The sequence below is a fragment of the Vidua macroura genome, chromosome Z, assembly GCF_024509145.1.
Source record: "Vidua macroura isolate BioBank_ID:100142 chromosome Z, ASM2450914v1, whole genome shotgun sequence".
NCBI classification, from domain to species: Eukaryota; Metazoa; Chordata; class Aves; order Passeriformes; family Viduidae; genus Vidua; species Vidua macroura.
The window spans coordinates 33796729-33809158 of NC_071611.1; the positions used below are offsets into that span (position 1 = coordinate 33796729).

The window sequence follows — 12430 nt, forward strand, 5'->3', positions numbered from 1 at the left end:
TTCTGTTGATAACCTTAGTGCTTGGCTTCTGTTGAGATGGCTGAGTGCTGCTGAACTGTGTCCTAAAAATTACTGTGGCATATAAGCCTATACAGTCAATCATGTGTCTGCTGTTGGGCTCATCCAGAATCCTTAGTGTGGTTGACAGAGCAAAAGTAGTTGAACTGAATGCCTTTGCATGTAGTCACCCTAGCTCCGCATTCACTGTTCAACTCACTATTGTATCATCATTCTCCTCATTAAGTATCTAATTACTTTAATAGGCATTCCTGGCACCTTTTTTCCCCAATTATGAAGTGGTTGCCTGATGGTTTGGCGATGAACTGGAAGACCTTATCAGAAATGAGCAACTGCCGTGACAGAAGCTGCAGGTTTATGACAAGGAGCTGCAGGGCAAAGTGATAAAGAATGGATAAAGGTTTAGGTATTAGTGCCAAGATATTCCAGTGAGAAGGTAAAAGATTAGGCTCTCTGGTACTGTCAGCATGGTAGTTCTGCCAGTACTCATTTACAGAGCAGAAGCCTTAATGGAAGAAAGCTGCATTGAGTCAACTTCCTTCCTTATTTAAACAATGTTGATTTGACATTGGGGTGTGTGAGTGTATGTTGGATTTTTTTATTGTATTTTTTTCTTTTTATTCTTTTAATGATGGTTAAGAGAGAAAATTAATTATTTTCATCTTTCTAAGTAGATGGTTTATTTTCACTTACAAGTGTTATATTTGGTAAACTATTCTTGTTTTAATTAGTTCTCATTATTGTCTTGAAAGGAGCTGACAATATCAGGAAATACTGGAGTCGTTACTACCAAGGATCCCAAGGGGTAATATTTGTACTAGACAGCGCCTCCTCTGAAGATGATCTAGAAACTGCTAGGAATGAGCTGCATTCTGCTCTTCAGCACCCACAGTTATGTACTTTGCCATTTTTAATACTGGCCAATCACCAAGACAAGCCAGCAGCTCGCTCAGTACAAGAGGTATGTTAATGTGTCAGCTTCATGCCTGTTTGTATTTACTTTCTGTACACCACCAATCCATTATCACTTATTACCTTGACATCCTAGTTAAGGACTGGCCTCAGTTTCTTCTTTACACTAAGTACGGAGTCCAGGAACAGTCCCAGTCCCTAAAAACTTACTCCACTGCACTCTATACAGACTTAGCTGTTCTGGAAAACAGACAAGTAATACTTGGATACAAACAGATCTTCTGCTTTTACCAAATTTTGCTTAAGGGAGGAAAGATGTTTTTAAAACTACTCTTATGAAAAGCTGCTGGGACAGTGATTTTTTTGTTTAACTTGGGTTTTTATTTGCTATTACTTTTAATTTTGCGCTGTTCCGTTACTTAATTCTTTTCCACTGCTTAAAGCAATACATTGTGGCTATATGTTGTCTTTTTTATGTAAAAGCTTTTCTCTGAACTGCTGTGTACTGATGTCAGGTCAGAGCTGCAATTCCTGTTCTGAAGTCCTGAACTGGTTCTCATCTTCCTGTTCCAAGGAGTAATGTTTTTGTCTAATTTCTAGCTATCTCACAGTAAATTATGTAATTGTTCTATTCAGTGAACCTTTTGCTTTTCAGTTTCTGAGAAATTTGTCTTGTCTACATTCCTATCATGTCAGATATATTTGAGGAAATGCTGAAAATTACTTCTGAAATTGCAGGAAGAAGTTAAAATTGGGTTGTGCCATTCTGTTCATAAATGTCTTTTAAAGGACTCCTCCTCTTAAAGATTATATGAGAAATCCGTTTGTTCTGTGAGTGCAGCAGAGTAAAAACTGTTTCAGCACCTTATTGTGTTGCTACTTTGTATTTAAACTGATACTTTCTTAGATTTTTCTTTTTCTGAAACACGAAGTTTTAGACTTCCAGCTCAGAACAAACTGATCTGTAGGATAGCTGCTCTTAGTACAGTATAGTTGAACATACAGCCTTTGTTTCTTTATTGATACTTATGTCTCCTTTCCGAGTCAAAAGAAATGAAGCTTTTTATATGATAGGAAATGGTGTAAATGTGACTGGAGTATAGCAGTGTTTTTAAGAAGAGATTGTGAAAGAGATTGTAAACTACACTGTGAAGTATTTTTAAAAAGTGTTGGTTGTTTTCTCTGAAATTTCATTCTTAGGAAAAAGGAAAAAAATGGAATTTGGATTGAAAATATCAAGTTACATAAAAAAGTAAACAAAAGTTATGCAGGGATAGAACCTACAAGTTCTAGTCTTGTTCATATAGAAAACAGACTTAGAAAAAAAAAAAGAATACTTAAAGGAAATGTAATATGGATTTTGATATGCAAGTTTAATAATTTGGCCTAGTTTATTATAAAGTGTAAAAGAAATTTTGGCCTAGTTTATTATACAGCATAAAAGCAAAAACCTCCTGCTTAAAAAATGACAATATCCTGAGACAAAACTGATTGGGTTTTATAATTGAAATATAGTTTGTATGCCTTGGCTTTAACTTTTTCATCGATAATATTTTTCATTATCAGAAGGGTTGTTTCTTATATGATTTAAGTATTTCTTATTTTACTATCTTTTCCATTTTTAAAGAGGCCAAATTTGGTTCAATATTAACTGAAGTTTTTGATAGCAAATAAAATTTAAGAAATGTTCTTTGTCCAATTTCATATTAATGATGAATGCAATGCCAGTTGGTTTGCTTTACAGCAAATTATACTTGTAACTCTCTCATTTTGCAGGTGAGCCCATGTGGGTAGACCTTTTGGTCTGAGCTGAATTTTTTCTGTATTTAGAGTTAACATTTCTTTTCTTTTCTTTTATTGGCAGTACCCTCATTTTCACCTCATTCTTCATTACCAGTTCCTTGAAATCTCAGTAGGGTAATAGATCTCTATATGCTTATAATAGCATTTAAATGGGCTTCTACTGTATGCTTTAAAAAAAAAAATTACAGTTTAATATGGTAACACTCAATGTATGAGTACAACAGAATGTGTGCAAAATACAACAGTTTTGTTAAATGTGTACAGTACATGCATATTCTGAGGGAAAAAACCCACACTGTATCAAGAGCTCAGTGATTCTGAAGTTCTTTAATTAAGAGTAGTGGAAAGTGAAATTAAAAGAAAAAGGAAAAAAAGGGGAAAAAAGAGAGAGAAGTGTCACAAAGTTGTTACATTGTCCCTGGAAAAAATGATGATCTGTGTTTGCTGTGTATACAAAGTCAGTCATTTTTACCAATGTTAAAATGGTAATTTTTTGCTTTCCTAAAGGCTTTGCTGTGCTATTTTCCTCATTATTGAGATGTGGAATAGAAGTAAAATGATGAATCGCAAGACCATTACTTATATAAAACCAACATATTAAAATATGTAACAAATGTAATATGTTGAGCATTGAGAATTTTATTAAATTTTTTTTGCAGAACTAAGTCCATTAATTATAGGTATTTTCTTGATTTTTTTCATATGTCAGAAGACAGATGAATCACAGTTGAAATTTAAAAATATGTATGCATTCTTTTAGGCAACAAATTACCTTTCTTTAATGGAAATGAAAGGACTCCTTGGAGTATAATTAAGGAAAATGTCTGAGTTGAGTGGTGCATAATAGGAAACGTAGAAAAATATTTATTTACAACAAAAATTCTTCACAAAACTGTGCAAGTGCCAAGCAGTTTCTGCAACAGATGTTAGTTATATTTTTTGTTGGGAAGTGCAGTTGCTTCACTTTTTCACAATGTTGTACTTCATTTAATGTGGTTTTTTTTTCCACACATTGCTTAGGCAGAAATGATACTGTAGAATCTATGTGCTGTAAGTAATAAACAATGTTATGAATAGTTCAATTCACAGCTATAATAGATACTTGCAAAAATATCCAAATAACTTATTAATTTATGAAATGCAATTTAACCTAATTAATTTTGCAGAATATCCTTCGTATTTTTGAAGTGACCAGGGAGAATTACAGGAGAAGCCAAGCTGAAATACTAATCAGTAAATGTAACCCTTTTTTTTCCTCTGAGTTCTGTTGCTGGTTAGCTGTTTTCTAGTTATATTTTGATTTTTAAATGAACTCAAGAAAGTAAACTTGGCATGGCATTTCATTTTAGAAACTGTAAATAAAGATGTCCCTCCAGTTTCTCTTATGTGGACTTCTATGGTGGTTATTCTATCTTCCCATGTCAAAGATATTTTTAAGTTGTTTTGTTTTTCCTGTGACAATAGCACTTATTTAGACATTTTAAAATATCTGCTAAGTGATTTCTACTGAGCAATGCTGAAATAAAGACTGTGTATATTAACCAGGCTCTAAAACTGATACATTTATTTTTGTTTCAATAGGTTTGCTCCCGAATAACTTTATTTTAGATTAAAATCACAGTAATGAAGAATTAATCATATATAAGTCAGTTCTGACTGTAGTTTTGGAAAACTTACGAAATAGTAAATAAAAACTTCTACAAATGAAAAATAAATTTAGTTACTCGGCATAAGAGGGAAGGTGGTGGCATATCTGTTTGGCTATGGTTTCCAAAATACAGGCTGCAGTTCCAAAACAGTTTATCTAATTATATGTTTTTTTAAAATAAGTATCTTCCTGACAGAATGTGCTTTTACATTTTCACACAAAAGTACTTTTGATTGCCAAAACTGGTTTTGATTAGTCAGATTTCTCTTACAGATTTAAAATATTGCAGTAGAATAATACTGGATATTGCAGTGGATTCCAGAACCCATGTGCACTTTTCTTTTGGGTCAGAGCAATATTTAGGAGCTGCATGTGTTGGAAGTTGTCTGTAGCCACTATATTTTAGGAGCAGGCTATTCTGGATACTTGTCTGAATCTGTTTGGGACTCCTGAAAGGCATATAGGACTGGCCAAAGGAGGAACCAAATTGAACTAGCTTTTCCAGTTCACAGGTGAAGCAGCTTCTTGTTTGACAGTGTGTTGACTTTTGGATGTTTCTATTTTTATATTTAAGGCTCTTTTTAAGATTGTAGGTGCATTAGATGATCAGTGCAGGTCCACTCCATTTGAACTATTCTATTCTAAGACCATAAGTATGAAGACATTCATACAATATAACCTGTTGTTTGGTTTTTGTTCAGTTATCCAAAAATTCAGGCAAATAATAAATTTCTTTCATATATTTAAATAGTAACAGGAGAAATCACTGAAGACCTGTTCTAAATTTCCATTTTTAAAAATGCTAGAACTTTTTAACATAGACTTACTAGTTAACAGTAAATCAACCTATTCTCAGCCTATTTTAAGATTATACCATTGTTTTAAATATACTTGTTGGGAAAGGAATAGTGTGGAAAGCTTAACGTGATGACAAGTGCTGGTTTTTTTCCTTGCATACAAGACCTTACTTTAAATTTTACTTGATGGGGGTGTGAAACTCCATAGGAAAGTCATTTTCATTGTCCTTTTTTCTTTGATAGACCAAGATTCAAAAAAAAATCTTTTAAGTGCAAACAGTATTTTCAAAAGTGAGTGTGAAAGGTTTGTTGCATATTTACATAGATTGTGATGTATTTATCTTTTCAAGATCATATGGATTTTGAATCACTGACAGTGTTAAATTAGGTCTTCTGTTAGCAAAATAGTGGAAGGTGACTCTCCTTATGAAAACAGCCATCTTAGGGCTGTGAGGGCTGTTATCTATTACTCTGCCAGTTTCTTCTCTGTCGTTTATGTCTAGAAATAATTTTGTAGATAAACAGTGTCTTCTTGAAGCCTTAAATATCTTAAAGCTCAATAACCATTGCAGGAGAATGCTCAGGTTTGCCTGCATCTGTGGAAGCTCTTGCTGGTGGTGGGGATCTGGAGCATGCTGCAAACTGGACTTTCTGGGCCTGCTAATGGTCTGAGTTGGCTGCTTAGTATGACAGGCTCAATTCCAGGATGCAATCACTTCTTTATATTCCAGTGTCTTTGTACTGCTTTTCCATAATTCATGCTGTTTGTGGTTTCTGCTAGTTAGGGGAAAAGGGTTTCTCTTTGGAAACCCTTTCAGTGTATGAGTAATGGATGTCATTACTAGCAATCTGAAAAACTGCATTGAACAATAACCACTAACGGGTTTACCTTCATAGAGTATGTAGTATCTTAGCTCACAGTTTTGAGCAAATGTTTTCTCCTGGAGCAGGTACTGCAAAAACTTAGCCTACAACCAAGAGTGAAAATGAAAGTTTTCTCTGCAGTCTGTCCCATCCTCACCATGGTCAAGCCTCTCAAATCTTTCAAAGACCAGCTGTTGCAAATCTGTGTACTTTGTGACAGGGACATCCAGAGCAAAGATAAATTGGGGACAGATTTTTGGTTCCTCAAGGAACTGTTTCTGGGATTATTTATCTTCAGATTACTGCAGTAAATAGCCAAAATATAGATTCCTACCCTGTTTTTGAGATCATAGTGACCTTAGCGACCTTAATATTTGCAATCTCCTTACTGCAAATACTTCTTTTCGTCCAAGGTGTATCCCCTGATATTTGAAGATTGTTTTGGAGCTGGACTCTGCTATTTTGAGTATTGGCTGCTTCCTTCACAACTGTGGCCTTTGAGGGAACAGAAGAGTTATTTGTCAGACTTTAGTTATGAACACATTTGCAGGAAAGAATATTATTAAATTAGAGTTTTGACAATATTAGTTTTGCCCTGTTTAGAACAATGAAGAAGTAACTCCTATTTGCATTTCTCATATGAACTTCCATTCTGATTAAAATTTCTTCATACCTATTAGGAAAATGATTTAGATACAAAAGGATCCAATAATAAAAATAGTATATAAAAAATGCAATCTAAAAAGATAACCAATTTAAATAAATGTGAGTAGATCCATATCCTAGCTAAATGTAAACAGCAAGGAATTTCATAGTTGCAAGACTGAATCCAAACAGTAACCACACCTTTTCCTTACATGAATTTGTGTTTCAATCATGTTTTACAATAAACAAAGCCATAACAGATAAAACTGTCAATATATTCATTAGCTAAAAAGATGAATTGGTATACTTGATAATGTTTTGGTGAATAATATCACTTAGTAAAGCTTAATATTGCTGTCCCAGTGTATGTGGGACCAAGAAACAAAAACTTAACAAAGAAAAGTATCTCTTTGAATAGTAAATTCCTAGTTGTGCTCTTGACAAACATGTAAGTCTGCAAGGAAATGTATTCAAAGACTACCCCTAGAAACTCTGATTTGGAATGATGTTCCTGAAGATACCAAACTAAATACTTAAGCACATCTGCAAATGTGCACATATTACAAAATGTACAAGAAGATAAAGAGTAGGGGTAGCTAGGACACCGGAGTAGAAGTGTTGTCCACAAACACCCATTTCACAACATGAAACTGTATTTAGAGAAATAAATCTCTTGAATGGCCCTTTGTACTGAATGGTGCCAGGTATATGTCTGCAAAAAAAGCAGCTGCATGTCTTGGAGTAGATTTTGAAGAGTATTGCTGTATATAGTTTTGAACATCAGGCATGGATTTTTACAGCACTATTTGGGTCTTCAAATGGTTGTTTTATATGTATATAGATGTTGTGTACTTCTAGTATTTATTTCATCAGCAGTACTGGTTTGCTTTTTGGCCTCTTTGCCTCCCCCATCTTTCAGGTGTGACAGTCTGTCTGTACAACCATGTGATGAACTGGTTTGGACCTAAAAATTACTTAACTACTATCCTTCCTCAAGGTCTTATTTTTAAATAAACTCAGATGAGAAGACAATTGGATAATTGGTGTACAGGCACAAACGAGAGGTGGGAGGAATGTGTAAAACTAGAACTGGCGTGGAAAGTTGGAAGTGTGGACCTTTAAAATCCAGTGAGAGTTGGACCCTTCTACCTACCATGTTACTTCTCACGCTTTTTTGGCTTATCCCCCTAGAGTGAACCATAGTAAAGGAAGGTTATACAGGAAATAGTGGGAAATAATTTTCCCCTCTTACTTAAAAATCAATGTTCTAGAGTAGGTGTGCAATTACTTTTACTGGACTTGAGAGAGAGATAGGAAAGAAGCATATATTTTCACTATGTGCTTTGAAAATTTAGTGTCTTTGTTTACTTCCAAGCAAAGAAAGAAAGAAAATGTCGTTCAAAGAGAAGGAGTTGGCTGCACTTGCAGAACTAAACACAATGACTGTAAAGTTAGAGCACAGTCTCTAAAAATAAAAAGTAAATTTATGAGAGAAAGTTTAAAATGCTTTAAGATACAAATCTATATGCATAGTTTAGTAAATGTTTTTCATAAATGTTTGTATACTTACAAATGCTTATATGGTATTCAGTAAGGACTGTTAGAGAAGAGCACAGCTTTTTACAGTTCTTTCTGAAACCTTTTTGGCTTGGTAAAAATTTGGTATGCTTTAGTAGAGAATTAAATGAAATGCTGAAGCCTGTTGGATACAAATCTGACCACACAATCATTATGACTCTTTTGAGCCTCTATGTCTGTGATATTGCTGTTTTGGGGAATTCTTGAATGCTCAAAAATTTAATTACTGTTAGTGACATCTTACATGAACATGAGAAGTCATATTTCTCTCAGAATTAATAACTATTACAAATGGAACAAAATAGTGGCTATATAACTACTTTCCAAATATAACTCTACCATTTTATCAAAAACGGTCTCTGGATCAGTTGAAAAATAATGGAAAAGTATTTAGTAATGCATTGGATCAAGTTTTTGAAAACTCTTCTATTGTAAAAGTGATTTAGTATGTTTTTCTTTCAAACACCCATCTTACATGGATATGTATGTATATGTACTAGAATGAAATCTTGAGTTCAATAATACAAGCTGCTGCTTCTTAAAAGATGAGGACTTATTCTTCTATTTTTCTTTTTAGCGCTAAAATAAGTTTGCTGATTAAAGGCAAGTTAAATATACTGTGAATCTTGTATTTACCAAGGAAAAGGTAATTTTTTGTAGTTGAAGTACATAATTTATATTTGGTACTCAAAGTAACAAAGTAAATTTTAAAACAAATGTTTTTCAAGTTGATTATTATCACATAATCTTCATTCTATTAGAGTAGGTATGCAGTGTATGAAATTAATTTCTGGCTACAGTCCATTCTGCAGGAATCACACACTCACACACATGGGAGATCATGGTGAGTATCTTAATTGGTCATGTCAGGGAAGTTCAGCAATAACCACAGCAGAAGAAAATCTATCCATTTTATATCTCTTTAAGTATTTCAAGTTGGATTTTAATTATGTGCCACAAAAGTAGAAAATTTTCAGCTGCATCAATACTACCTATGCTGTGACACAGCATACGTTATTATTGTCTGTAATTACCAACACCCTGAAGACCTTGCTGGAAATACGTGTATGCAGAGTTTCTTAAAAACTGTGTCAAATAGAAGGTGCTCAGAGCTCAGCCTGAGCATGGGAGGCTTTCTGTTCCTTATAAAACTCAACATTTCTGAAGATTCTTGAGGAGAATTTCTCTTGAATATGGGCTGCAGCATAAGGAAAAACAAACCTGAAAATTGAGGTGTCATTTGCCTGTCAGAGGCTGGTTCGTCTTTAGATTTTTGAGCGTAAAATTCCTATGAGTGAAAACAAACCATAAACCGCTGGAGATGGAGATGTTGGCATGTATTTAAGAATTCAAGAAACAATGATGTTTTCCCAAGTGACAGGATGGGGAAAGGATCATCTTTGCATCAGTGGTCTGGATGTTACTGAAACAATGCTACAATTGTCAAAGGCCAGGAAGGAAACACATACTACTGTAAGGTGAGAATAAATTCCTTCCTATCCATTCTCAGTTTTAAACTCATTTTTTTTTACCCTGGCATTCTTTCAAGCCATTATGCTCCTGGAAAAATCTTGGATGCTCTCTGGGTGTGGTGGAAGACAAAAATCAGAGATTACTGTGAGCTTGATTGCTGGACAGGACACTTCTGTTTTTGCAAATAGAATGAACCAGAGAGAAGGAGTAACAGGAGAAAAAGGGAAGGGGTTTACTGACAAGTCTCATGCACCCTGTTACTTCTCAAGACTTCACTGGCAGTAAAACAGAAGAGATGAGTAGAGAGCATTCTGGGGTTCAAACAAAAACAAACAATGGAATGGAGTTCTGCAAATTCAAAAGTAGTGAAGGGCCCCACAGTTCAGGGACAATGAGGATGCAGTACTATGAGTTTTTACTTAAAGAAAATTGGAGCCATTGAAGGCCTTCTTCTATAGTGATATAGGCTGAACAGTGCCCATTATTTCATCACAAACCACTTCTGTTCAGTGCCTAATGACTTTTGGTTCAAAAAGAGGAAACCATTTTCCCATCCACTTCTTGCAGTGATTCAACAGCAGATGCAGACATGCTTCTGAAGAAACATGAGTTATTCACTCTAGCATCTGGGAACAATTGTCTTCATAAGACTAGAAGCAGAGTTTTGAATATAACGACATTATTCTAATGATGATTTGTTGATACTGCAGCATATCATTAGTCGTGCTAGAATCTTTATAAGCATAAATGTTTTCTCAAAATAGTTTAAATGTTTAGAAAATCTATTACAGCAGTCTGACATGAAACAGTAGCTTCAGTTAGAATCTGAACAGCCTAAAGTTTTGAGTTAGTCTAGAAAACAACTTTCTAAAGCATCATATAAATTAATTAGGTAACATTAAAAAAAAGGCAAAGTTAAGCAATTTTTTACTTGAAAATATGTTCATTTATTATTCTGATTTACACACATCATCCTTATATTTTTTCCTACTGTTTTGAAAAACAGAGTGTTGACAGTGTATTGAATAATCCATAGCTATGACTACATATTTCTCAATATCTTTGCTTTTTCTGATCTTTTCTGTTATATTTAGTTGTTCAGATTCTGATTAGATGCGAAGTTGCAAGTGTCAGAAAGCTTGTGCTGTATTAATACTGTCTTAAAAGTAAAGACTCAGTATGAATGTGTGGGCATCTTTAAAGTTAATGTATGCTGGAGTTCCATTTCAAGTATTAATAGGCATCTATTGCCTATTAAAAGATGTGTGAGGCATCTAGCAAACTGATTTAAAAAAAACCAAAAAAACCCAAAAAAACCAAAAAGTCCAACCTGCTTTAGTGAATGAGCTTTGCTTAAAAGACTTTTCATTTCATCCACACATATCTCCAGAGGTGGATAATTTGGATTACTGCATATATTGTTATATATTTTCTGCAATTGCATTATTTATTTAAAAATAAGTTGTTTCATATGTCTCTCTGTTAATACAAGCTTATTCTGTGAAATTTTTTCAATATTTTTTCATAATGTACTATCATAGCATTTACTGTCTCATTTTGGTTTTTCTGTTACTTGGTAATAAATACTAGGAAATAGTTTACTACATTATATGAAACATTTAAGTACTCTAAAGATTTCTTTCCTTTGATTTCCTGTAGCTTTGTTCTGTTGCAGTAATGCTTTTACAACAGATCATATATTAACTACAAATCTACTACAGATACTCTGTTCCAATTTGTTTACTTGTTGCTAATTTTGCCTTTACTCATGGTTGAGGATAAAGGGAGTAAGAAAGTGAAATTTGAGTCACTCCTAGGGCAGGAGAAGAAGTCTTATTGGAGCTATAAACAAAAAGATGCTCTGCCACCAATATTCCAGGAAACAATCAGGTCCCTTTAGCTGCAACAGCATCTTCTGTGTATATTTGTTGTTTTAGAAATACATAAATCATTTTGAATAAGCAGTATTAATGCATGTGATATCTATAACCTGTGTCCGCACAGATCCTTATTAAACAGTCAGTGCTCTTCATTGAGTAATTTGATCTGTTCTGTGAATCAAAATTATATACTTAAAATTATTACTGTATTTTAATTTTTTTAAATTCAGTTAAGGCTTTTTTGTTTTTGTGATTGTTACTAAAAAATTGCCCTGCGTACGTAAAAGACAAACAGAGGCCACAGTCATGGTACTGTACATTCTTGAAGTATTGCACGTGCCTGCACATCTGTCATGTAGCAGAAGAGTTCAGGCTATGTGGTTTTTGCTTGACTACCTTTTTTTGTGGACATGCTACCCATAACAGTTCTCATGAAGTTCAGAATGTATGATTTGTTTAAATAAAAGTCATAATTGAATGAAAATTGATGTTAACTCCTTTTGGAATGGCTAAGTATTTATGGGATGGAGAGAAAATCTCCATTATCTTCCATTATTATTCCTCTTGCTAATTTTCTTAAGTAAGTTTACGTTTTATTGAAACCTCAATCTTAACACTTTAAAAATACTCTCACTGATATAAAAATCTTTTGAAAAACAAGAAAAAACATTTTAAATTCAAAATGGACTGTTGTTAAAGTGGGGAAAAAGCTTAGTATTTTTCTATTCTGATTTATTATACAGAAGGCTGTTTTTTTTTTTTTTTTTTCACAAAAAAGGGCTTTTTTTTTTTTTTTTTTTTTTTTTTTCTTT

At 33.7% G+C, this 12430-nt stretch overlaps 1 protein-coding gene across 9 annotated transcripts in view; it reads left to right on the plus strand.

The window, feature by feature from the left end:
• ARL15 (ADP ribosylation factor like GTPase 15) overlaps positions 1-12430 on the plus strand; it is a 281674-nt gene that overhangs the window by 128935 nt on the left and 140309 nt on the right. For 8 of the 9 annotated variants that reach the window (XM_054002684.1, XM_054002683.1, XM_054002681.1 and 5 more), the window contains one exon: positions 771-979. In XM_054002684.1, coding sequence (XP_053858659.1) covers positions 771-979 — 209 coding nt within the window. Of the gene's footprint in view, positions 1-770; positions 980-3899; positions 4119-12430 lie in introns of those variants that run through there. The other variant, XM_054002686.1, reaches the window with a different exon arrangement.